Source organism: Phacochoerus africanus, chromosome 1, assembly GCF_016906955.1.
Source record: "Phacochoerus africanus isolate WHEZ1 chromosome 1, ROS_Pafr_v1, whole genome shotgun sequence".
Classification (NCBI taxonomy): Eukaryota; Metazoa; Chordata; class Mammalia; order Artiodactyla; family Suidae; genus Phacochoerus; species Phacochoerus africanus.
In genome coordinates this window covers 24,155,041-24,182,742 of record NC_062544.1, presented here as the reverse complement: position 1 = coordinate 24,182,742, position 27,702 = coordinate 24,155,041, and the positions used below count along the sequence as shown (strand labels likewise).

The following is a 27,702-nucleotide window of genomic DNA, read 5'->3' as shown; positions in this document are numbered from 1 at the left end:
CCTACTCAGTGCGCCAGGAGGCTGGGGAGTGGACTGGTTTAAACTTGGGCTCTGAGGAGTACACACTGCTTCATTTATAGGATGTCCAAGAACAGGCAATGTTAATGGATTATGGGAGAACGTGAGAAATTGTAGTCCTCACCATGGGGAGGCATTGGCTGGGAAAGAATACAGGGGAATTTTCTAGATCTTCATCTTCTTCACTCGGATCCTTAGGTGAATATATCTATAAAAATTCATCAAGCTGCACATTTAATTTTTTTTTTAAAATCAATTACCTTTTATTTATTTGTTTTTGGCAGCATCGCTCAGTTGCTTGATGTGGGGACTCAGCTCCCCGATGAGGGACTGAACCCAGGCGGCAGCAGTGAAAGCGCCAAGTCCTAACCACGAGACCACCAAGGAACTACCCAGGTGCATGTGGAACATTGTGCACTTGATATATTTGCTAACAGACTCGCTTTCGGCAGGATCATCAACCTCTCTGTGCTCTGTCTTCCTCATTCACGAAGAGAGCTTGGTGCTGATGATGTAACGATACCACACAGGAGCACTGGGGGGATTCAATAAGATGGTCCTTGGAAGGAGCTTAGAACGGTGGTGAGCACCTGGTCACCTACTAAGTGCCTCTGAATCCTTTCCACCTCTTTCCTTCTTTTGGCGTCTTCTTGGCATCATATAGGTTTGTTGAGTGAGGTACTAGCTAAGTTCTCATTTTCCCCAAGAAACATCCAGGGAATCCAGGAGGTGAACCCAATAAATCCAAGGGCCATTTCTGAGATCAGTTAATAATGAGGAGGGGGAAATTAATGATGCAGTGGAGAGAAGGCAGGAGGCAACAAGTTAGGGCAACGTAAGGAAGGGGCCTGCAGTGCATGCTCTCTGTGATGGAGGTGAAGAAGGGACAGGGGGCGCTGGAGAGCACCCTTCACTCTGCTGGCTGGCAAAGGCTCTTGAATTTTAGCCAGAGACCTAAAGGGGGGGGGGGGGGTTCTTGAGTAAAAGGAAATACGGAGATCACAGGATTCGTTTTGCCTTGGGAGTTTTAAGGTGAGCTCTTGCAGGACCGAGCCTAAAGTGTGTAGGGCCCCTATCTACATAAACAATTTGAGTTACCCGAATCAGCACTATTCTGGCAGCCTGATTGTACACAATCTTGGAAAAGAAACCCTCCTTTCAGCCAGCAGGAGCAAAAGACTTGCTGATCTGCCCTCTGGAATTGAGGTTGGGCACTGGACCCTGAGACAGTTCAGAGATGCAAATTGCCAAACATTTCCTTAGGGTATCCGGTCAACCCTACATGCATGGGGGTGGAGGTGAGGAGAGGTAGAGGGTCAGAGACCACCTTTAAAGGGAGAAACAGGGCCCAGGGCTCATGTGGGTCCTACTCCAGGTAAGGGTGCTCCTTAGTCGTGCTGCTAATCTGGGCCAGACCCTGCCACTGGAACAGCACTCAGAAAAATTTAAGGCAGGCACGCCAAAGCTCAGGGAACCATTCGCCCTGGGTAGCACTGGGCTCAGACAAACACAAAATAATACAGGCTTTAGAGTCTGGTTTTAAAACCTGTTCTATCACTCATTAGCTACATAACCTTGGCAAGTGACTGATCTCCCGTGACTCAGTGTTCCCAGCTATCAAATGGACTTAATAGCACCTCCTTCACCAAAGAGCATGGGGATGTTACAAGATGGTGCACGTGAAATGCGAAGATGAAGGTGCTGCATGTAACACAAGGAAGAACTCAGTAAATGGAGGCTATTCCTGATGCTTCCTGCTCTCCACCAGGGAAGGGCACTGTTCTATTTGCATTTTACCCAATGCCTGCTGACAAGTTGGAAGTGAGGGATAATTGAAAGTATTCTGGCTTGATGTAACTAAGAAGTGAAAGGAACGGGCAAGGCTGACTTGATTTAACCTGGCAATATGAGATTAGTTCTTCATTGCCTCTGTTAGGTCTCCCGCATTGCCAACCTTTTAAAGCAATAGATTGGCTGACAGGGTGCTCATTTGGAAAGTTTCAGCTGCCATTAATACCCTGGCTGCCTGATGCACCGTTGTTCCGCAGGCATCTCCACACTCCCCCCACGGAGCACCCGCCATTCTTAAATATTGCAAGGAGTAAAATTCTATTTTCTCTCCTTATGGAAGGTCTATTGGAAGTTTTCCTCTTGCTTCCTGTCAACTCTTTTTGTCGGTCTCTGAGTTTCAAGGCCTGGGATCCTTGCCCCAAAGCACCTTCCAGCTTTTCTTATAACTTAGCAATGGAAGATCGATCATGCCCAACTAGCGATCTGGCAGAGTAGAGCCCTCCCTGAGAGCTGCCTTGCTGGCTTTCCTGGTCTTCAGGATGGATGTGGGAAAGAAAGCATGGCTTCGTAGGAAAACTCAAACGCTACTCCTGAAGGCAGAGATGCGATCTAGGTACGATCTCTCTTAAATATGACTCTGGCTTTACCTTGAATCTACTGGGGCATCTGGTCAACCCCACATGCATGAGGGTATGGGTAAGGGATGGTAGAAATTTTACGACAATGAACTTCGAGTGTGTGTGTGGCTTTTTGAATGTCTTTTTTGGGGGGGGGGGCGCTTTTTAGGGCCTCACTCAAAGCATATGGAAGTTCCCAGGCTAGGGGTCGAATTGGAGCTATAGCTGCCGGCCTACACCACAGCCACAGCAACTGGGATCTGAGCCACATCTGTGACCTACACCACTGCTCATGGCAATGCTGGATCCTTAACCCACTGAGCGAGGCCGGGGATTGAACCTGCATCCTCATGGATATTAGTTGGGTTTGCTTCCACTGTGCCACAACAGGAACTCCCTTGAATGGCTCTTAATCAAAAATGAAACAAGTGGACAAAACCCCAAAACGCTCACAATCAAACCCTCACTAAAGCTCAAGACCCCCTGCTCTGAATTACTGAACACGTCTTTCAAATATTCACGGCAGTATAAGTGACTCTCAGGGACTAAAGCAACTTTTCCAAACGATGACTCCTGGGGGATATTAATAGGGGTTTCCTGAAACAGAAATAGAGCTTGGGACAGGAGGGTCTGGGATCAAATACAGTTGAGGAGATGTGGTTAAACAAAGTTAAACTCGTTTCATCACAGCAGGGGTTCTCAGAGCCTTTGAAGACTGAATATATATTAGGCATCCCTACTCTTGCAGTGGGACATGCAGTATTCCTGATCATGGAGCATTTCCCTGTAACAGTCTAGCGCCTTACTAGTTGGGAAGCACTTCATAAGAACATAGGGCTCTAGGTTTGGGGGTTCTGTCCTATGAAGGACCAGCTAAACCTTTATCTACTTAACAGTCACAAGCAGCAGCCCCATGCTTGACTGAGCTTTTAATAAAATGCAGGCTATTGGGTGATCAGGCCTGATACAAACCACATTATCACCATTAGCACCTCAGCTCAGAGCCTCTGTCCTTGGGCTCCTGGAGCCTCCCAAACCCAGTGCATTTCAGCACAGGGACCCTGTGCTAGGGGATAGCATCCCGGGGGTCGGCTGGATCATGAAGTCTTAATGGCAACCACGGCTAATGAGAGTGAAGAGCTGGCAGTTACGCAAAGCTTACTAAGTGCCAGGCACTGTGCTAAGTGGTTTCCACGCATCCCCTCATTAAATCACCACCAGAACTCCAGGCATCATTAGCATTGCTGTTTATGGATGAAGAACTGGAGACGTAGAGACAGTTTAAATAACTCGCTGAAGACCATGCAGCTTCTACATGTGGGGGTGCGTTTTGAATTCAGTTTGCTGTACTCCAAAGTCAATGCTACAGGAAGCTGCCACGATAGGTCTGTTACCATGAAACATCCTGAAGGGCCGACACACAGAAGCTGGTGTACCTGCCACGATGACATGCTTAGTGCCTGTGCCAAGCTCTTCGCTTTCAGGCAAACAGAAGTGGGACAACTTAAATACTCGTTGAAGGGTGGTTCATGTTTTGGAAAACCAGGACACAGAATGGTTTTGCCACTCTCCACCCCAGCTCCCCACTTTACCCAGCTCCCACTTCTGACGTGGGTGGACCACCACAGGGCTGTCCCCCTGCCAGCGGCTTCAGTTCCTCTGTGCTCCCCCAGCCTGCACCATGCAACCTCATCGAGCATCGTCCAGTAATGCTCCTGAAAACCCTTTGAGGTTTTTCTCTGATCTCCATTTTGTAGATGAAGAAACCAAGGCTCAGAGAGGTTAAGGGACTCGCCCACAATCACACAGCAAGCAAAGGATGGAGGAGCATTCACCCCTAGGTTGTCCACCTCCAAAGCCTACACTCTGGGTTTCCACCCTCGGTTCTTCATAGGTGGCTGCGGGTGACCACAGCCACATCAAGGTACCCCACGAATGCTGCAGGGCTTGGGGACGGAAATGTCGAGGCTTCAGAAAACAGCTTCATTTCCAGTTGCCCTTTCTCTCTGTCTTTCTCTCTTACCCCCCCCCCCCCCGACCTCCCTTCTTCCCCTCCCCCATGCCCTGCTGCCTCTCCTCACCCGACAGAGCCTGTAAGAATAATAATCTCACTTGATCAGAATGTTCCCACCTTGGACATCCCTGACAGGCCTCTCCAGCACAGTCTCACCCCTGTTAGCCCAGGGCTGTGTTTTTAATACCTGAGGGATTCCTATCCTGCCCACAGCTGTCTTTCCCCCTTTGCCTTTTTTAAAAAAACAGTGGCAACAGAGAGCAGGGGCCTCTGATCCCAGCCTCTGATTTCCCCAAATGCTCGCCCTCACTCCGCTGTTTCTGGCTTCTCCTCGCCCGGTCTGTCCCCACCCCCGCCCATGCCTGCTGCCCTCATCAACCACCATTGCAAAGAGCCCACTGACAGGTCAGACAGAAGCCAGCCGATGGCCGGGGAGCCCAGGCCCGGCAGGGGGCGGCGGCCTGGTGGGGTGCCAGACGGTGACCTGCTGGGCCCCTCAGAAAGAAACGGGGCTGTCACCACCGACACCTCTGAGCAACAAGCTGGAACCATTACTTTCCGCCTGAGGAGAGACCCTGTCTCTTGGGAGAGGTGGGAAGACTGGCCCTAGAGCTGCGAGGATTAGCAAGGGGGCATGATAACCGTGTAGAGAATAAAGAAATACCCCCAGCCTGCCGAAGGGGAGAAGGGACCAGACTCAGCTGTCAGACAGGCTTCCTGCTAAATTAGGGAAATTAGAAGGACTAATTCCCAAACATGGCCAGTAGCACGCTCCAGGCACTGTGCTTAACACCCCGTAGAGCTTTTCTTGTTTAATCTTCACATGCCCTCTACTGCGTCGTAGCTCCTAGGAGCCAGGATGGTACTGCCTGTTATCATAGGACCGGGAGGTCTGCCCCACCTTGGCGGTGTGGCTTTGGGCTGGTTACTCTACCTCTCGGAAGCTCAAGAGCCTCAGCTTCCTCATCAGTGAAACGGAAATAATAATCACATCAGCATAGTGGGGCTGTCGTGAAAGATTCACGCAACCTTATGCAGAAGCGCTTAGCGGACCGTAACCATCAGCTTACTCCACCTTCCTCGCTATTCCACGCCTCGCCAGGCAAGACGTAGTGTAGAGGTGAGGGCCCCCTCAGCAGGGACCCCTGGCAGCCCCCGCCTTTCTTCTTGTCTTGGAGGAGATGGTGGAGCTTGCCTACCTACGGCTGTCAGCCCACAGGAAGCCGATACACAGGGTGGGCAAAGTCAACAGCAGGGCTGAAGGGCAGCATCACCACGTGCTCACGTCTGAGTGAAAGAAATAATGTATCTCACCTCTGGATTTTCTTTGCATTAATAAAATGGTGTCAGGGACATACAGGGACTTGGGTGTCCTTGTAGGCATGTGTTGTTTTAATCCCCGAAACGAAATTGATTCATCTGAAAGGAATCTAGCGAATAAATGACAACTGCGTCCCAGCCTAGATGCCTCTCATTAAAGCTTTCATTCTGCAATTCACTTACTAATGAATTGACCAAGACAGACAGGGACCCTGGAGCTGTGAGCCTCGAGTCTGGAAGGGAAACAATCAACAAATAACTGTATGAGAGGCTTTGTGAGAGTGATAGTGTTTTGAAGAGAAGTAAAGCAGGGCAAAGAGTTGGAGAGTGATGGAGGGGAGTCAGGGACGGTGGCTCTGAGGAAGTGATGCTTGGGTAGAAGCTTAAAGGAAATGAGGAAATGAGTCATGGCAACATCTGCAGGAAGAGCTTTCCTGGCAGGAGGAACAGCAGGTGCACATGCCCAGAGTTGGGATGTATTTTGTGAGCTAGAGGAAGAACTAGATGGTGGATGATAGGCCAGATGAGGGAGCGGAAAAGAAAGAAGAGACGAGAGTGGAAGTAGGGGCCTGCTTATGCAAAGAAAAGCCAGCATCGCACCTGGATGCCATCCTGTGGCAGATGTGATGCCCTGGGAAAATATGAGGAGGGGCGTGATGCGACCTGACTTTGAAAAAGCTTCTTGTGATGGCTCTGCGTGGGATAGACTGGAAGCTGCAAGAACAAGAGTCAGCCCATGGGTGGAGGTGTGAAGCTATTAAGAAACCAGGGCCTGAGTAATTAGGAGTAGAGATTGGAAGGGGCCAGACACAAATCTGTGCGGCAGCTAGCACAAAGGTGGTGTGGAACAGAGCCAGGGAAGGTGTCCCCAGGGTTCATATCTCAATCAAGTTGCCACTGCCTCAAGAGCCAGAGCATCTTGGCTTGTCCCCCCATCGAGCAGCCCAGGGCCCTACACCTGGAGACATCAGTCTCTGCAGTCACTTGAGCTCCCCTCAAAAGGACACATATTGTGTCAAGACAGTGGTTCTCAAAGTGTCACCATCACCTGGGGGCTTGCTAGAAATGCACATCAGTGGGCCCTCTACTAGCTGTATCAAATGAGAAACTCTGGGGGGTGAGGCCCCCTCTGACCTGTGCTTTATGCCTTCCAGGGACTCAGAGGACTGCTGACCTATGAGAAACGTTGTGTTAAGTGTTTTATGCCCACAAACTCGTCTAAGCCTCACAGTATCCCATAAAATAGGAGGCATCGTTAGCCCCACTTTGTTGAGGACAAAACGGAGGCTCAGAGAGCAAGAACGACTTGCTTCTGCCCATACTATGGACTGGCGTAGGAGCCGAGAGGTGAATCAATGCTCTGTGACCCCAAAGCCTCTTTCTCACCCCACCACCATCTCTTCTATCCCGATAGGCACCAAGGAAACATAAGGCCAGGCCCCTCTTTCTTCCCTGCTATGAGCATGTGTGTTCAGGAAGGATTCCAGCAGATACATCATCATCCTTCTGCCTGATGGAAGAGGTGTGGCTGCAATTTTGGGGACCGAGATGCTAAGTGGAGGGTGGCAGGGTGAACACTTGGGGTAAAGTGCGCTCTGGCCAGCGTGGCACACTAAGCCCTGTCTCTGTCTGTTCAGACACGGTTCCCCAGCCTCCCTCCTCTACACCCTCAGACTTCCCAGATGTTCCCAGATGTGCCTGCTGCCTCTTGCACTCTTGCCATTTTCCCTGCCCAAATGCCTATCTCTCTTTTTAGGAGTGGAGATTGGAAGGGGGCAGACAAGGGTGCGTCCACAGATCTGTGTGGCAGCTCGCACAAAGGTGGCATGGGATAGAGCCAGGGAAGGTGTCCCCAGGGTTCACGTGCCAATCAAGTTGCCACTGCCTCAAGAGCCAATTCCTGAGTAGCTTTCAAAATGCAAGCTTTCCGGGATCTGGGAGCCTTCGATGTTCCCCTGCAGGGCTGCCATCACCCCCTGGCCTTACTTCTATCATGGGCCCTTAGGGTACGGCTTTGTAGTGACTGTGCCTCCCCCACACTAGACCTTGGATTCTCTGTGCACCCCTGAGTCTCATTCACTCACACAGAGTAGAAGCTCCATGTCTATTTGTTGAACGAATAAATGATTTGGGGAGGGTTCTGTCCAAGAGTGTGGCTTGCTTGGGGCGAAGTGTTTGCCATCATCACCATCAATGACAAGGGGTCCGCACAGGGTGGGGACTGGGGTGCAGCAAGTGAGGCTCACCTAGGTGCAAAATTAAAGGTGGCACTGACTCTCAGATATACAGGCTCCTCCACTCATCCTAGTCTATAAGTCCTGGGTCTCAGACACAACTTTGCTTAAACCAGGTACCCATTCTCTGGAGGGTGACTAGGTCCATTTGGGGGGAAGCATGTATTGAATTTAGAGCCAGGAAATCAGGCTCTTATTTGCCCTGCCTTGCTGGGTTGTCTTGAAGAAGTTACTTTCCCTCTCTGGGCTTTGTAGCTGCTGGGACTATATACTTGAGCCTTTTTCCATCTGACATTCCCAGACTCTATGATCCCATAACTGAAAGACATAGCTTCCCCCCGTGTGCGGACCTACCTCTGGATAGTATATGTGATACTACAGATACTATACTATCGACAGCATCAATGATGATAGACCTTGATGATTGAAAAGGGAGGGGATTCCCTGGAAAAGGCTTGGATTTTGCGGTTCATGGGGAGGGATGGAAGCACGGGGCACTGAGCTTTGGGGGACCCTGCACGGTTTTCTTTAGATTCACATTTGGCCGCTTAATTCTGGCGCCTCTCCAATCCCCCAGAGCTCTTGGCTGAGAAGATGGGAAGTCAAAGAAACGAGCACAGGCCTTGGGCAGCCGCTCTCCCTGTGCTGCCGAGAACGCCTAGCTATTTAAAATCCAACTGCTCCACTTTCCCCCGTTGGCCCCCGGCGTTCCAGGGCAGCAGCACTCTGCAGCAAAAATGCACTCCAAATCCAAATCCAAAATCAGAGGAGGGGAAAAAAGCCAATGCCAATGCTGTTTTTCAGAGTGCTGCAGGAACGCGTGCTGCTGAGGGGCTGAGGGCGTGAAGCACGTCTGATCGGCCCTGCTCTGATCCTGGACATGAGACTCAGGGGCTGCGAGGGGCCTGGAAGGAGGGCTCTTGACCTGCGTTCTGAATCCTGGCTTGGTTATGTTTCAGCGGGGGGACCTGGGTGAGCCACTTCACGTCTCCGGCCCTCAGTTTCTGCTTCTATGCAAAGGATAGCAAGAGGCTCTGAGGGCTCTCGTGCGCAATTGCCGTGATTTATTTGGGCAGCGTGGTAACATCTGAGCACAGGCTTGGCCTCTGGTAAGTGCTCAGTGCATCAGGCCTTTGCCATCGCACCCTCTGACTTGCAGCCAGAGGACACGCCCTGTGTCCGGCACCGCCCAGCCTCTCAGATCTGTTCCTGGGGAATGTTAGTGTCTGCGTGAGATTTGTCAGCCCTGGTGTTACTGACATTTGGGACTGGCCATGCCTTGTCGTGGGGCTGCCCTGGGCATTGCAGGATGTTTAGCATCCTGCAATGATGGCTATAGTGCCCCACCCCTCCTCTCTGCTGTGACTCAAAAAAACAAAACAAAACAAAACAAAACAAAACAAACAAAAAAACCCATCTGCAGACATTGCCAATGTGCCCGGCAGAGCAAAGCTGCCCCTGATAGGGAACCACGGGTCTCGAATGAGGGGAGCGATGCAGGAGCAACAGGGCTGATCATGGCATCGGGGCCCTTGAATCTTCCTTCAAATGCTGGTCACAGAAACCAAGAGGGTAATTTCTGCCATCGAGGCAGTTTCTCCAGTCAAGGCAAAAAGACAGGACGCTGACAGAATGATACAAATGCTACTACCTCTCTGCCGTCGGTTCAATCTATGTTTTGATCCTCAAATTCCCTAAAATAAGTCTTCAGGGATTTAAATTGGTAACATTTTTTTTTTTTTCCTAGGGCCACTCCCATGGCATATGGAGGTTCCCAGGCTAGGGGTCCAATCGGAGCTGTAGCCACCGGCCTACGCCAGCCAGAGCCACAGCAACGCAGGATCCGAGCCGCGTCTGCAACCTACACCACAGCTCACAGCAACGCCGGGTCCTTAACCCACTGAGCAAGGGCAGGGATCGAACCCTCAAGCTCATGGTTCCTAGGCGGATTCGTTAACCACTGCACCACGATGGGAACTCCTTTTTTTTTTGTAGATTATGTATTTTAATTACAATTTTATGACACGTATTTGATCTGTCATCTAATCAGGGGAAAAACATAATCCTTCAAGAGACACTTCATGGCCATTTGCACTGCTAAAGATTTGATTAGAGAAGCCTGAGGTGCTAGGTTAGGTGAACACATGAAGTTTCAACCTTTTTATTTTCTTCCGCCAGTTCCACGGCCAAATAAATTTACTGTGAACGGGTTTTCTAGGGGGAACATTTTATCTTTGAGGCGGTGTTTCCTGAGACCTTTTTGCAACAACACGCCTTCTACACGTGTCTGAACCTTTCTCAGGACGAGCTTCTAAACCGTGTCAGAGTTTTAGAAGAAAAAAGATGCTGGCTCTACGGCAGAAAACCGCTCTGTCATAGTGGTGTGCTGAAAGGCCCGTTTTGAATATGACCTTCTGGAACTTTGGTTTCCTCATCTGGGAAGCAGAAAAACAATGATGAGATAGACGTGTAGGCCTTGCATTTCTGGTGAGCAGCCAGAGATAACACAGAAGAAAGACGGGGCGATTCAGGGGTGTGATATTTGCTGTGAAGCTAACACCAGAGGGTGTTGGGAGAGAGACCCAGGGGAACCTTCCAGGTCAGGAGGCCTCTTTAGGGCCATTGAGCTGAAACCTAAGAAGGAGCAGAAGAGGCCAGTCATGCAAACTGCCCAGGGCAGAGCACTGGCTGCTGGCCCTGGACCAGCAAAGGCTCTGAAGGGGACCAAGCTTAGCCTGTGGAAGGCCTAGAAGGCGGGCCAGAGGGCTGCTAGAGAGGCCACCAGGATGATGAGAGAGAAGGAAGGGACCATTAGAGTAGGCCCTCCAGGCCAAGTCCAAACTTTTTTTTTTTTTTTTTGCTATTTCTTGGACCGCTCTCGCGGCATATGGAGGTTCCCAGGCTAGGGGTCCAGTTGGAGCTGTAGCCACCGGCCTATGCCAGAGCCACAGCAACGCGGGATCCGAGCCGCATCTGCAACCTACACCACAGCTCACAGCAACGCCGGATCGTTAACCCACTGAGCAAGGGCAGGGACCGAACCCGCAACCTCATGGTTCCTAGTCGGATTCGTCAACCATTGCACCACGATGGGAACTCCCCCAAGTCCAAACTTTTGACTTTGATTCTAACTACAGGAGAAGCCCTTTGAGGGCATGGCATCATCCGATTTACAATTTAAAACAATCCCTCTGGCTGCTGGGTGGAGACACAGAGAACAGGGCCAGAAGCAGCAGCAGAGAGCCCTTGGTGGCTTCCTATTCCTGTTATCCAGGTGTCTACAAAGCCCAGCTCAGGGCTCTTGAAATCTTACTGATTATATGTTTTATAGGCCGTGGAGAATGGATTCCATCTTTTTTTTTCAACCTCAATAGAAAAACAGAAAATGGACCCCCCAACTCTCAGTTTCCTAAATAGAAGATTCTCTAGTCAAATGTGCCCAGAAAGCCAAAGATCTTTTCTCCCCCCCCCCCCCCCCGCTTTCTTTCTTTGCTTTTTTGCGGGCTGTATCTGTGGCATATGGGAGTTCCAGGCTAGGGGGCGAATTGGAGCTACAGCTTCCTGTCACTGCCACTGCCACAGCAATGCAGGATCTGAGCCGCATCGGTGACCTACACTGCAGCTTGTAGCAACGCTGGATCCTTAACCCACTGAGCAAGGCCAGGGATTGAATCTGCAGCCTCATGGAGACTAGCTGGGTTCTTAACCCGCTGAGCCACAAGGGGAACTCCAAAGATCTTATCTCAACTGGAAGATCCAGAATAATTTCAGACCCCTGTTGCCACATGGTCCTCTAGGAGTTGCGTTGGGGCTAGTTCTACTTCCTTCCCTAAAAAGAGGGCTCCAGTGGCTGGCCAGCTGGAGTGGCCTCTAGGCCAAGTTTGCCTTCTAAGCATCAAATATATTGCTTTCCTCTCTAATTGTTTCTGGCTACAGTTACATTTGTCACAAGGTCTTTGGACTGCAAGGGGAATCCTTATCCAACCCAATTAATAGAGCAGTGTTGTGCACTGAAGCTGCCCCCCACCCAAACGATCCATAAACATAATTTGCACACACTCCTCACGGCATTTACAATGGGTTCCCCAAGCTTTCTCTCTCACTGGAGGAAGAAACAAAACTATTTGGACTTGTAAACCAGAGCTCTCCCAGAATCCCTGAGGTCCCAGGCTTGGCTCTGCTAAATGCACCGACAAGGTGAGTTATTAATTAACAATTGAGATAAATGCCAGAATAAGCATCCCTGAATCATGGCAGATCAGTCTGGGTGGTATGGGATGGGGAGAGAAGGGGAGGAGGCAGCAGGTGAGGGGTGGGATTTGTCTGTTCCAAGAACTTGGGTCACACTCCAGCGTTATTTCTCCCCATTTAGACCTGGCTGTAAAGCCTTGAGCTCAGGCCAGCATCCACACCTCTTAACCCAAGGCAGAGACAAGGAACCAAGCTTCACACATGGAGGTGGGCTGGGGAATACTATTCTGAACAGGAGCCTGACTGAAGTCCTTCATTTAGGGAGAGAAATGTCAGTGCTGCTGGTGGATGGAGGGGCCCCTCCTAGGGGTTCTGATCACACTGGCCTGTGGGTTTGAGGGGAGCAAGGAAACAGGCTGAAGACCCTGGGCTCAGTGCTGTGATGGGCTTGCTTTTCTATCTAGCGGTCCGCGCCCATGGTCCGCGATATCCCTTCTCTAAGCTCCTGATGAAGGAAGGTCTTTCACGCCGTCTGCCTCACATGTTGGACTGCAGGAATAATGCTGCCACGGCTAAACATCTGTCTCTTCGGATGGACGGGAGCTCTTTGTGCACACGTGTCGTGTTCATCTTCATATTCCCAAAGGCCTATTTTCAGTGTCTGACATTTAGTAAACTGTCCACAAATGTTTGTTAAACCAAGAATGAATAGCTGATGGATGGATAGATGGATGGAGTCACAGCCTGACGATGGAGAATTTAAAGGCTTTTAAAATTTCGAAACGAACACTGGTGATCGCTTCTGAAAACCCAGTTCAGTTATTCACTCCGAAACTAAACGTGAACATGTGTTTTTGCTTTTCTAATTACATACCTCTTGAAATAAAATTCCCCTCTCTTCACGTCACTCTTCGTGTATTCTGGAAACGCGAGGGCTAGGTGTTTAGGAAACAGGCACCACTGGACTGGGTCAGCCCATGTAGGGGAAACCATTATTTACATATATTTTCCCCAAAATGTGGTCTGTAGACCACTTGCGTCAGAATCCTCTGGGGTGCTTGGTAAAAATTCAGATTCTGAGATGCCATCTCTGACTTAACAAATCACCATCTCCAAGGCGGGGACCCACAAATCTAAATTTGAAACCAGTTCTCCGGCGCAGTCATGCAACGCTGAAATCTGACGAGCCCTGGTTAGAACCTCAGTGGTGATGAACTGTGGGAAAATGATGGATTAGGCTCCACCTCTGTGGATTCAGGACTCATTCTAGACAAAAACAACATCATCAACGCTAATGACATTCACAGGGGTCAACACAGAGGGTGTCCTAGGAGCCAGGCACCTTGTAAGACCTATAACCCACGTTTTCTCACGGAGACGTCACACCTGCTAACGGAGGTGGCACTACCTGGCTTGTTTTACAGACAAGGAAACTGACAGTCTGGGGGTATACCGACTTGGATCCAGAGACTGGCCATCCCTCTGCTGCCTGGCCCGGGCTTTTAACCCTATGACAGTACGGTGTCACCTATTCAGAAATCAGGGAGGTGACAGGTGAAGGAGCAAAGCCCCTAATCCTCAGACCTGTGATGAAGCAGCATCACAGGAGGGAAACAAAGACACATCCTTAGTGTGGTCAGGAAGGACGTGGGGCATGGTGGCTTGTGGACAAGCTCGGCTTCGAGAAGGCTCTCCCCTCCCCGTCCTGGCTTCTGCCTGCCAAGTGAACCTGGCATCTGACAGGACAGGATTCCATCAGACAGGCTTCCAGGCTGGCTTGTCATGATGGGAGCCGGGCTTTCCGCAGACAGCAGGCTGGGGCTCCTGATTCCACGTTTGGAGTGATAAAGGGGTATAGGAGAGGAGTAAGGGCTGTCTTTCCAGGCCAGCCGGTCCACCACTGCCTCCCCACCTCGACGCCCCCACGTTGAGAGGAAATCCACACCCTTTCTCCTGCCCCTGGCTGTGATGAACGGAATCTCACACCTCTGTCTTGGTGGTGATAATTAAATATTACCCGCCTGTCACTCGACGGGCATGTTGTGTGTATCCTCCGACTTTAATGAGCTGGTATTTGTCTTCGGTAAGCAAAAATATTTCTTTGAGTCTCTTCTTATTTTCAAATTGGGGTGAGCAGTTCAAGTAAAGATCTCTCACTATTAAAAGAGACAGTCTGCTCGCTGGCACATCTGTCTGAACCATTTCTCCCACTTCTTAGGGGTCGTGGCAGGTGAAGCTTGTCCCCTCGGGGTCAGTCAAGGCTCCCTGAGGTTAAGTGCGTGGTCAGATGGCTGGGGATGTTGGGAGACTTTGGAAGGGATGGGAGCGAGAAGGTAGGAATCTATACATTGTTTTGGGGGCATATTTGAAGACCACGTTTCCCAACAAGGTTTCTCATCTCAGCACCATGGAATCCAGGAAACACTGGAGGGGAGAATTTCCCAAGTTTTCCAAGGATGATAATTTGTACCATTCTAGATGCATCGGGGAGATGCATTAATTCATTCCGTATAATGGAGGTCTTAGGTCAGTGGTTCTGAAAGTATCCCCTGGAAATTTACTAGTGATTCAAATTCTTGCCTCGGACCCCAGACCTCCAGAATCAGACATGGGGGTAGTGCTTAGGAGTCTGTGTGTCCTCCGGAGGTGGTGGTGGGGTTGCTGTAAGCTGAAGCTTTGGAACTACGAGCAGCTCTAGGCACCAGAGCGTCTTTCTCTCATAGAGGAACTCAGGTGGAAAAAAGGCTGATACAGGCTTCGACCATCTAGATCTATATTTATCTCAGTTTAAAATAAAAAATCTATTAAATGAAGATTTAAAAAAAAAAAAGGAGCATGTTCCTAGATGAAAAAATGATTTGCCTCTCTTCCAGCTCGCTTTGGAAGAGCGCTCTATTATTTTCCCCATTCATGAGGCTTATAACAAATGTGTTCACTGCAGCTGCTCCCCAGGCCTGGGCACCTCCTCCGTCTGACCCCGCCACTGCCACGTGTAGACACCCACGCAGCTCTTCCTGAGAACTGGCAAGGCAGGACAGAGCCTGGGGCGGAACGCCCACCCCCAGCCCCAGCCCCAGCCCTATGAAACAGTGATATAATTAGCATGCGGCAGCACTGGATCCGGAGTTGATGAGGAACAGCTTTAATATTTATCAATAAACAGCAAAGTGCTGAGCGCACCTCCTAGGGAAGTAATTAACCATAAAAAGGCTACTCTGCACGGAGGAATCTCCTCCAAAAAAAGAACCCAGTTAATTGTGAACTGCTTACGCCAGGTGAGAGTGAATCCATGCCTACCCCTCTTACCTGACCTAAGCAACTCAAAATTACCTGGGAGTTTCTTTTTATAAACACCACACAGAGGCCCCCTCTCCCTTTTTCTCTTGGTGGTTAATTGCTTCCTTGGGAGGCTGCTTTAGCAGTTCCCATAACAAGGCCATTATTGTCTTTAGCATGATTGCTGCCTCATTTGCTTCTGTGCCCTGCCTTTCTGATGCCCCTTGCCTCTGCCCACCAGGAGGGACCCTGAGCTATGCCCCTTGGGCAGGCCTCAGCCTGGGGACTCGCTGTGTACCTGCTCCAGCCCCACCACTTCAGGAATTTGGCTTTCTCTGGGGGGGGGCCAGGGAAACTGAGTCCCCCTCCCCTGGGTGCAATGCTTTAGCTATCTGCTAAGCTTTCAGCTGCTGACACCAGCGACAGGGAAGGAAGCCAGGACAGCAGCTCCTTTCTGGCAAAGGAAGGATCAGATCTGTAAGCCACCACTTGGGTGAAATCACCAGGGACCAGAAACAAAAACAGTGAACCTTCCCAGGAAAAGTAGTACGATTCTGACCATCTCTCTGGGGGGAAAAATATGTATTATGGAGTTATGCCTTACTTCACTCAAAAATGACTTAAAGTGGCTTCTATTCTGGCTTTGCTTCAGGAAGGTAAATGAATGAATGGGAGGTCTGTAAATGGCGTCAAGTCTACCAGCTTTTTTGGACTGATGTAGCCCTGTCAGGGTGTGCACATCTGTTTATGTACAAATTACACACTTGCTACAGCTGCAATAACGGGTTATGGAAATTGCAAAACGTCCATGAGTAGGATGAAGAAAAATAAAAATAGTGTATCTGATACTTCCCACCTTCACCAGAATGGCTTGTACCTTACTCTAGATGCCACTGAAGCCGACCCCTTGGGGCCAGGAGGGCAGGGACTGACAGTCCCAGAGCTCAGGAATTAGCACATATGAACCGATACGCATTTTTGTTAAGCAATGAGACTCACGCCTTCTCACACACCGAACAGCTTCTGCCTCAAGGGAGTTCTGACCAGTTAGTGATCTTGGTGGCAGTGGATCATACACGTGCACCCATGTGAGGGGACCATGACGCTGTGTTCTTGGGAAATCAGATGGTCCACATGCTATTGCAACCCCACTTAGCACTCCGCCGGGGAATAACACAGGAAAATTCAGCTTAGGGGTTTAGAACAGAGGTTGGCAAACACTTCCTATAAGGGATCAGAGAGCAATCCATCTTTTTAAGGCTTTGCCTCAGCCGCGTGGCCTCTGTCTAACTAACCACCACTGTCTGTGAGGGTGAAAGCAGCTCTGGACAAAGCTTACATGAATAGGCCATGTTCCAATACAACTTTACCCGCGGGCAATGAAGTCTGAATTCCACATGGTTTTTGTGTGTCATGAAAATAGTCTTCTCCTTTAGATCCCCCAGCCATTAAAAATGTAAAAACCATTTTGGGCACGCAGGCCAGTACGAAAACGGACATGTGGCCTGAAGGCTGTGGTTTGCCAACCGCTGGTTAGACCATGGACTTTGGATGCAGAGCTGGCTGTGGGCCAGAATTTTCCTATGGGAGACTGAGTTATCTTTAAAAAGTTACTTCATTGCTCCCTCAGCCTCGGTTTCCTCGTCTGTAAAGTAACATCTCCAGGAGCTGCAAGGATGAAAGGACACACTGCTTACAACGTCTTAGCTCAGGGTAACCACATACTGTCATCAGCAGCAGAGATTTATCTGTAACTCCCGGCCCCACGGGGCTCTCGGGAATGGTCACCCAAAGGCAAAGCCGGGGCCTGGCCACTGTTCTAGGGTGATGTGTACCTGAGAACCTAAAGTCAACATCCAACCCCAGCGCCTCCAGCCCCCATCTCTAGGAGCCCCCGTTGGCCTGAGGATGCCCGTTCTCCACTGTGTGTGCTTCAATGGAAATGTTACAACAACGTCTGACAATAGCAGAGGGGAGGTCTTTCAGGGAAAAGGACTCACGAAGACAGTCCATACACAATGCTCTGGACTGGGAATGAGAAGACGCTTGCTCACCTCCCTCATTATCCTTGTTATCCGCGCAGGAGGTTTCCATGGCAACGTTGCATCCGGGCCCTCTCCAGCCGGTCTGGCAGACACACTGCCAGCTGTTCTGACCCAGTGTGCATCTCCCGTTGCCGTTGCACAAATCGGGGCAGCCATCTGGTTGGAGAAATGGAGAGGATGAGAAAGACGAACGTGAGGCCGCGCTGGGGCAGCAGGGGAGCCATGCAAAAGGGGGAGCAAGGCCACAGGGCAGCCGCTGGGCCAGCCTCAGGTGGGGCCCGTACCTGCCTTGGGAAGAGTCAGGGAAGCAGGCGACGCATGCGGTTGCAAGACGTAGCAAGGTCCCAGATGCAGAGGATCCCCAATGCCACTGACCTGTGCGAAGGGGTCTGAGGCAACCTTTCCAAAGTGGGGAGCATTCCGGAAAACTAAACTAGCCCTGAGCTTACAAGGCAATCCTAGCTGGGCTGTTATTTCCAGCCCTGTGGCTCAGGATGGATGCTACCTCAAGAAAAATCTTTGCTTTCTTTTTTTAGAAGTGCCTTCTGCAGAAGAGAAAAAAATTCCCTCTCAACCCAGGATGGAGGCAGAGTGCCCTCCATCTTTCAGAATTTTAAAGATAAATGTACATATGATTAGCACAAGCTTCTTATGACCAAGGACTGGACGGTCCTGCTGGGCTATCTTCATATTTTTGTAGTATTCAGTTTTAAGGGGCACTTGAAAACGTTGGCTGCTCATCACTCAACCTATTTATGGCATGATTTAAAAATACTGCGGGATCTGGAGGCTGTGGAAGGAGTAGGTTCTGAGTGCCATGAATCAGGAAAAGAATGTGGAATGCTTATGTGTGGGGGTTTGGGGAGTGGAGAATGGTGGTGGGGTTCAAGTCATTCTTATTTTATTTTGGTTTTCTTTTCTTTTTTTGGTGTAAGTGTGTGTGTGTGTGTGTGTGTGTGTAATCAGATGCCTACCTCATTCCCTAATTGCTTCAGGACCCAGACTGCAGCTGCGACTCTCCTGACCTGAGCTTGGGGGAAAAGACAGCCCGGAGGGAAAAACTGAGAGCCTGAGGGCACTACTGAGAGATGGGGGTGGGGGGTAGGGGGTCTCCCTGGCAGAGCCTCTGTTGCCCTTTAGAAGACTTAGAGTGAAGCAGAGAACTGGTAGGAGGTGGCCACGCCCACAAAACCTACTTGCTGGCAAGAATGCCTAGAGATGTTTTCACTTTTCTTTCCTTGAACAGCTTTATTGAGGCACAATTTACATACCATACAATTCACCTGTTTTAAGGGTACAGCACAATGACTTCCAGTAAATTTACAGAGTTATGCAACCTGGCATGTTTTCTTACTACTTTTAAATATATTCCGGATGACCATGAATTTAACCTTCCTCAATCTCTCTCTCTCTAATTCTGTCTTGACGTCTGCTACCATCTCCATCTCTTTCTGTATCTATTTTTAAACCACACAAAGTGCAGGGTGGATCAGGCCATGGCAGGGGGATGAAGCGCTTTGTAATGATAGAGGCCACTGATTTGAAACCTTTCTGGCCCTAATCTTCTGCATCAAAAGTATGCATCTCTCCCTTCTTCTCTCTCCAGCATTCCGGAGCCCATGGCCCCACAGCCTTCCACGCTTCTCTCGAGTCAGGCCCCCAAGGATGCCAATAAACCTAATTTGTGCATGTGGCAGAGGTGGGAATTTAAAAGACTCCTCCTAAGAAGAAAGGTCTGGAGGGTTTGAAATTGAGTTGAAATTTACTTCTTCTTCTTCATTTTCTTCTTCTTTTTTTTTTTTTGTCTTTTTGCCTTTTCTAGGGCTGCTCCCACAGCATATGGAGGTTCCCAGGCTATGGGGTCCAATGGGAGCTGTAGCCGCTGGCCTACACCACAGCCACAGCAACGCCAGATCTGAGCCTTGTCTGCAACTTACGCCATAGCTCATGGCAACGCTGGATCCTTAACCCACTGAGCAAGGCCAGGGATCAAACCCGCAACCTCATGGTTCCTAGTCGGATTCGCTAACCACTGAGCCACAACGGGAACTCCGAAATTTATTTCCTTAAGGAGTTTCACTCAATGCTTGTTCCCTCTCATCCCGTCCAGAATGTGATATGCATTAGGAACTGGGAGAACTAGGTAAGCCACAGAGAAGTTCAATGTGCAGAAGTCTCTGTAAGGAAGCTGAGCTGTCTGGAGAGGAGAAACAAGGAGATAGTTACCTGGGAATCTGTTTTCTTGGGCTGCAGAGCCCAGCACAAAAATCTAGGATGCAAACAAAGGCTCAATGTTTGCATACCTTCAAAAAGACTTGCAGGGGTCTCAAGGGTCACATTACAAAGCCAAGGGTCACATTTCTATCCCTTTCCTTACCAAGGAGGTGGCCTTAGCCCTGCCTGGAATACCCGTGCCTTTCCCCCAGTGTCGGAGAAATGCCACAAATAATTCTGTAGGAACAAAATGCAACTCAGTAGGAAAAGCTCAAGGGACATTTCACAGATTCTCAAGGAAAAGAGAGTATCTTCAACCTCCAGCCACCCCCAGCTTTACAATTTCTGCCAGTCGAGTTTGGGGGAATGGATCACAGAGAATACGCTACATGACAGACCTACCAGCGTTCGCCTTGCATGGTGTCTATTATTTGCGCTTTGTTATTTAGTTACTTAGAGGTCTCCAGGCTGACTAAAATCATGCCCAAAGTCTCGACAGAAGCCTCATTGTGCAGGAAACCCACGTCCACTACATAAAATTCAAATTTGCAAAGAACACTGGCGTGTCAGTCGGAGATATACACTCAAAATATGTATGCTCCTAGACTGAATGAGGCTCTTACACCCCCCCCCTTCTCTTTCTCTCTCCATTTCCCTCCCTCCTCCAACCAACTGAAGCGAGATAAACAGACCACAGTAGCGGGTTTTCTCCACATCCTCTGAGGAAGATGAAAACACGAACAGTGGGAAGCTGGCAAATCTCTGAGAAGTTTGGGGGCAGCTGGGAATTAATGGACAGGACTTTGCTTTTTAGCTTGAAGAGGAAGAAAGCAGCCTTGGTAAGTGCGTGGCGTTGCTAGGCAACCCCAAGCTTCCCCCCAGCACAAGTTCATTCGGCTGGTGGCCTTCTGAGGAGGAGCTTCGTTGTGTTTGTAAAGTGCAAAGCCAGCTTCTGCTTAAGGGAAAACAAAACGTAGGAAGTAATTAGTCTGGAGGGCAAATGGGTATCAGGTGGTGGCTTTTCTCTGGAGAGGAATCTATAACTGGGGTTGAACTGGGCTTATGGGCTCAGACTTGGGGATCCAGGAGGTCTCCTGCATGGAGTCTTCTGGATTTCAGGCTGCCTAGCACCACTGCTTCCTTCTTCCTGCCTTTCTCTGAGCCACCGGCACAGCTGTTTGGTTCTCTGTGCAGTTGGAGAGCTGACTGTTGGAGACTTAAGCTTCTATCATGACCTTGGACCAGTGATTTTCCATGGAGGCAATTTTGTCCCCCAGAGAACATTTGGCAATGTCTGGAGATACTTCTGTTTATCACATCTTGAGGAGGATGCTACTGACATCTGGTGGGTCAGATGTTCAACACTTTACAGTGCATGGGACAGTCCCCACCACAAAGAACGACACAGCCCCAAATGCAGTAATGCCAAGGTCGAGAAACCTGCCCTTGACCTAAAGCTGCATGAGATCTGAGACTTCCTTGCTTCCGTTGGGCCTCAAAGCCTGGTCTAATGTCAGGCACACAGTAGGGGCTTAAACGAATGGCCAAAATCAGGGGGTGCTAGATCTTTTCAGGCTGGTCCTCATCTATAGATGCTTCTGAGAGTTATGAGAAGTTAGTGGGACCTCTTTCTCAAAGATCCAAGTCTTCTTCCCAAGGAGGAATTTTAAGGGCGTCAGTGAAATCTTGGGCTGGTCCTATCTTACTTCCAATGCTTTTGGCAGAGTGGAAACGGAAGACTTTCTAAGACTTTTCTACACATCGAATTCCAACCACTAGAAAAAATATTCATTGGCACAGTTGCCAGGTAGGCAGGCTTTTTGCCTTAACAAAAATTAGAGCTGAGGCAGAAATTTAAATTAGGATGTAAAAACAAAACAAAACCCAATCACACTGATATTTTCAGAGGATTCCTGAAGCTTCAAATCTAGTCCTCTGAACTCTGGACTTGGACTCCAACGTGTATCTGAGCATCTTCATCGGTTCACTCACGAGAACCTCAAACGCAAAAAAATTCAGTTTCTTCATCTTTCCCCTCCCAAACTTGGACTTCTCGATCAATAAATGTCATCTCCACATACCCCACTGTTTAAAATGGAAAAAGCTGGCATACTGTTAATTACCCTCTCCCTCCTTCCACCTCTCTCATCTCAACAACCAAGTCTTGCCTACTTTTCCTCTTAACTATAAGAAAAGCTACCTGACCTTCCTCCTAAATTTCTCTAGAATCTGTGTTACTACCTACCTACCTTCTCTACTGCTACTACATTAACCCAAGTCATCCTCATCCTTGACTTAGATTCTGGTCAAAGCCACCTAACTGGCCTCCCTGCCTCCCGTTTTGCACCATCATCCAATTCTCTCTGTTCTGGACACGGCTGAAAACACTTCTATAGCTTCCCATGGACCTTGGGGGTAATGTCAGAAGTCCCTAACCTGGCTTCTATATCATATATGAACGGCTTGTCATCATGTCAACCTATCTCACTATCACTTTAGGCTTTGTTCAGACTGAAACCATTCCAGCTTTCCCTGTCTGCCTAACTTAAACCCATCTTTTACCCGAGTCATCTCCAGTGAGCCTTCCCAAAGCTCCCAAGTCGAGGCTAGCTATACCTCCCATGATGCCTTATTCTACCTTACCTTAGCCCACCTCCTCCCATCCTATCCGCCCCACTGAGCCACAACTGCCTGGCATCTCCTTGATGCTTGCTAGCCCTTGTAGCAGCCCTTCCTAGAGACACTTCGTTGTCACCTTCGGGAAAACCCTTGTAATAAACGTGCACATCATCACTACCATCTGAATGGGGCTCACAGAAGTGAGCAGTGTACAACCACCTGACCGCTCTGGGCATTTCTGCTATGATGCAAACCTGCCAGGGCAGAGACCATGTCTGCCTTATTTGCTCTTGGATTGCCAATACGCAACATGCAGTCAGGGGAGGGATGAATGAATGACTTCTTACTGATATCAGCATCTCTGATGCCTTTGGCAGACTGGAAATGGAATAGTTGCCAAGGCTTTTCGACATATAGAATTACAAATACTGAAAAAAAAAAAAAAATCCATCGGCACAGTTACCAGGCAGGCAGGCTTTTTGACTTAACAAAAATTAGGCATGAGCAAAATAATGTCTACAGTACAGTAAAAAGGGGAGCATAAATGTACTTGAAGAAAGCTATAATTACCATAAAAGGCTTTTCTGAAAAAGCATCAAGAAATGTTCTGCCATGTGCAGCAATTTCGAGGTAGAAATAAGTGGCTAATACTAGAGAAGGGATATGGAAAGAGAAGTAGGATTTTAACATTCAATATTGGGCACACCTTAGAAAAGCAGAGAGGACAACACCCAGATGGGAATGCAAGTGAAAACACCAAACCGGCTGCATGTAAATGCAGACAGATGACAAGGAAAGCCAGAGAAGGGAGACGTCCTGCTTGGCTCAAGAGACCATTAAGAGAGCTACGGCAGCCTGGACTAAACCCCTGGAAGCCTTTTGCAAATCAAGGGGAAAAACCTGAACCTGGTTTGGAGTCAGGGAGCTCTGAGATTAAAACCTAGATCTGCCTCTTGTTGCCTGTGTGACCTTGAGCTGGGAGACTCACCTTTCACCCCCATTTGTAAAGCAATCTATCTTGCTAATGAATCTCATTTATTGTCCTACCTAATAGAAGGCCATCTGCACAAAGGCTAGGATTTTTGCCTCTTTTGTTCACAGAGGTATCCTCAGTGTCTAGAATAATAGCTGGGACATAAGAGACAGGCAATCAATGTTTGCTGAATGAATGACTTCGCAGGGATGATGGTAATACTTTATACTGGTGTCAGAGGAGTTAAATGAAATGATAAAGGCAAAGATTGAAGCATAGAACTTGGCACCTTGTAAATGCTCAGTAGAGAGTAACACTTAGAGCTTGTGTTGACCTAACTGTTGATATTACAAATATCATAATTAGCAGCAGGTCTTTTCTTTAGGGCATAGTTTAAAGTGCAGGCCGTTTCTTGGAGTTCCCATCGTGGCGCAGTGGTTAACGAGTCTGACCAGGAGCCATGGGGTTATGTGTTCTATCCCTGGCCTTGCTTAGTGGGTTAACGATCTGGCGTTGCTGTGGGCTGTGGTGTAGGTCACAGATGGGGCTCGGATCCCACATTGCCGTGGCCCTGGAGCAGGCTGGTGGCTACAGCTCCGATTCGACCCCTAGCCTGGGAACCTCCACATGCTGCGGGAGTGGCCCTAGAAAAGGCAAAAAGACAAAAAAGACAAAGAAAAAAAAAAAAAAGGGAGTTCCCGTTGTGGTGCAGTGGTTAACGAATCTGACTAGGAACCATGAGGTTGCAGGTTCGATCCCTGGCCTTGCTCAGTGGGTTGGGGATCGGGCGTTGCCGTGAGCTGTGGCGTAAGTTGCAGACAAGGCTCGGATCCTGTGTGGCTGTGGCTCTGGTGTAGGCTGGCGGCTGCAGCTCCGATTGGACCCGTAGCCTGGGAACCTCCATATGCCACGGGAGTGGCCCTAGACACTCTGGGGGAAAACGCCCAACTAATTTTAGAAGACTGACTGCCAAGATGCATGCTGGTCTCCCGAAAACAGTGAGGCTTGTCCACTTGCTCATCTGCATGAGCGGGAGGGAACGGGGTAGAGACTCTGTTTCCAGACACACATTTTCAGGGATGCTCGACCATGACCCTGAGCTTGAACAGCTGCCTCTGCTTTATTAGAGAAGATACAGAAAACACAGAGGTAGATGCTCCTCTTCATTTCAACGGTGTGCATATGTCTTTAAGGGTTTGTGTAGGGGTGAGTATGCAGGCTCTTTGTGTGGGAGGGCTGGGAAGGCAATGATGCTTTCTATGGTCCACTGCACCTTTTGCTCAGAAAGGCAGAAATCATGCCCCTCCACCCCAGCAGCAACAGAAACAGCAGAGCTACCATGAGGTGGTATAAATTTGGATCCAGGTGTCAATGCTGCATGCTTCCTGGATGCACCTGGATTCTCACTGATCAGCATCATTTCTGTCTGCCCGGGAAAAGGAAAGTAGCAGGCTCAGGCTTGGCCTCAGAAAAAAATAGGCATCTTTTTTTTTTTTGTCTTTTTGCCTTTTCTACAGCGGCTTCCAGGGCATATGGAGGTTCCCAGGCTAGAGGTCCAATCGGAGCTGCAGCCGCCAGCCTACACCAGAGCCACAGCCACGCGGGATCCGATCCTTGTCTGCAACCTACACCATAGCTCAGGGCAATGCTGGATCCTTAACCCACTGAGCAAGGCCAGGGATCAAACCCGAAACCTCATGGTTTCTAGTCGGACTTGTTAACCATTGGGCCACGACGGGAACTCCGGGCATCTTCTCCTTTTTTTTTTTTTTTTTTTTTTAAATAAATGTTTTGTTCCTTCAGGCTCTTGTTATACAATTTTTTAAAAAAGTGGAAGATCATGAGGGGAGGAAACTGAGAGTTTAGGCAGCAGTCATTGGGAAGAGCTCTTCTTGGGAGGGAAATCCCATGTCAATTCCTTAGTGAGTCAGGACTGAGTCATTATCACCCAGGAGCACTGGGGACTGACATAAGCCTGTGCTTTCCTGGGTGAGGGGAGGCTGCTTTCTTCCCCTGGAACAGCGCCTTTCTTCATCCCACCTTACCCAGTCCAAGGAAGACGTGGTTGGCAGTGATGGGCGAGTATCAGTAGGTTGCTAAGGCACACTCCCACTGTGGCCATGCTGAAACCTGCTCACCATTGCTTTAAGTCACAGCCATGCTTCTCAAGCTGTGGTCCTGGCACCATCAGCAGCGACATTACCTGGGAACTTGTTAGAAATGCACGTTCTCAGATTCCAGCCCAGACCCACGATTCAGGACCTCTGGGGGGTGGGCAGTCTGCATTTTTAACAAGCCCTCCAGCAGGTTCTGATGGCTGCTTCAGGATAAAGTCCTGACTCCTTGGAAAGGCCTCCAAGGCTATGCATGATCTAACCCACCCATTTCCCCCCTCCTCACCTCCTGTCACTTGAGGCTCTGCTCCCTGACCTTCAGCCACACTGCCTTGCTCTGTTCTAGAATATGGCCTGGATCCTCTTCCTTTTGAGCTTTGGCAGATCCCTCTCCCTAAATCCTGCTCCCTTCACGCCGCTTAGCTGGTGTACATGCAGGAAAAGCTTTCTGACCTGCAGTCATGGTTCCGCCCCCATTACGTGATGTCATAGCACCTCTGACTTTTCCAAAGCCCTTGCCATTATTCTGATTTATCCTTTGTTTAGTGCAGAATCACTTGGGAGCCCTTAAAAATCCTGATGCTAGGCTGCACCCCAATTAAATCAGAATCTCTTGAGGATGAGATTCATGCATCAGTATTTTTAATTCTTGAGCCCACCCCCCACACACCAAATGATTCCTATGTGCAGCTGAGGTTAAGAGCCCGGGGAGTCAAACCCCATCTTCCCCAGAGCCTCCAAGCCTCCCAAGTGCAAAGACTCTGACTCTGCTGTACAGACTGTTTTCCTAGCGCCTGGCATTAAAAATGTTTGTTGAATGAATGCATAAATAAACCATGTGGTGCTTCTGTTGCTTCACTGTGCCCTTGATTCAGCTGCCAGGTAAAGGGAAAAGCTTCCTGCAGGCCACACCCGAAGCCCCTGGATGGGCAAAAGAAACAGTGGGTTCCAGAGCAGGATCTAAAAACCATGCTGATGCCAGCAGCTGTGGCGGAGAGCTGGAGTAGGTCCGTGCTTTTCAACTTGCCAGAAGCTGGTCCCTTCTGACCGAAAGAGACAGAAAAGGGCACCGGCGAAGTACAAGAGAGGCATGTTGGTAGATTAAGAGGGGGGCAAGAGTTTCTTAAAGGCAAGGATGACAATAATAAGAAAGCCCAATGGTTTAATTTGGTTCTTGGAGGATAATCAAGTTGTTGTAGCTTGTGCTGCTTATTCCCATAGCTGTCCGGCAAATAATGAATGTGGTACCTACCCAGTATGGAAATAGGGACAAAGGCACGACTTTGATTTCTTATTTGTTATTTTTAACCATCCAATTTCTACACCCACTGAGCATCCGTATAGCCACAGGAGGGTCATAAAAATACAAATAACACCTAGGAGGCCTGTGGGCACGGACTTGTTACTTACTGCAGGGCTGACGGCTCTCTTTTAACTGGTGTAAAATCAGGCCAATGATAAATTGCCACATACAGTCTTTTGTTGTGGCTGTTTGCAGCACAACTTGAGAATGTAAGGAAATCACTAAATGCTTGGTTCTTATAGATGTGAAAAGTGCTAGGCAAAGAATCTGCCCCAGGACTGTAACCACAGATTTTTAGGAAGCTTTTAATATAAGGACAAATAAGAGCAAACTCTCATAGAGATACTTCTGTGGGCCTGGCACTCTTTCTTGTATCTCTCTTGCATTAGCATATTTGATCTTTAAGAAGATTTTATTTATTTTTTGCCTTAGCTTATTTAATTGTCACAACAGTTCTATGGTGCAGGCGTTGCTATTATTCCCGTTTTACAGGTGAGGAAATGGAGGCACAGAGAAGTCACTTGGCTAAAATCACAGAGTTGGTTAGGGGTAGAACCAGGATTTAACGTCAGGTGTCAGAGGGGCTCCAGAGTCGCTGATCTCAGCTAGGGTGGCCACTTGTCCCCACTGGCTCAGGACTGTCCGGGTATTCGCCCTGAAAGTCCTGAGACCTAGGAAACCCCTCGGTCCCATGCAACCCAGGATACCTGTCCTCATCGAGGACAGGGAGTGAGGACGGGGCTCTGGTCACGGGTGGTCATGGAGGCAAAGGCCCCCTAAGGGCAAGGGAGAGGGCACAGATTTTTCTCCTGGGTTACTTGTTTAAAGATGTTGGCCCCCCACAGCAGTATCTGCTGCTTCTTTGGGCCAAAGTACCAGGTCAGCCCAGATACCATGTGGCAGTAAAGGCCATGGGCTCTGAATCCAGGCTGCCTGAGTTCCTATCTCAGCTTTATCCCTTGGCTGCACAATC

General features: G+C 49.2%; 1 protein-coding gene across 1 annotated transcript in view; it reads right to left on the bottom strand.

Annotated features, from left to right (window-relative positions):
- Nucleotides 1-27,702, bottom strand: part of LOC125129111 (teneurin-2) — a 527,939-nt gene that overhangs the window by 108,587 nt on the left and 391,650 nt on the right. Inside the window, exon 12 of the mRNA XM_047783492.1 lies at nt 17,516-17,662. Coding sequence (XP_047639448.1) covers nt 17,516-17,662 — 147 coding nt within the window. The remainder of the gene's footprint in view (nt 1-17,515; nt 17,663-27,702) is intronic.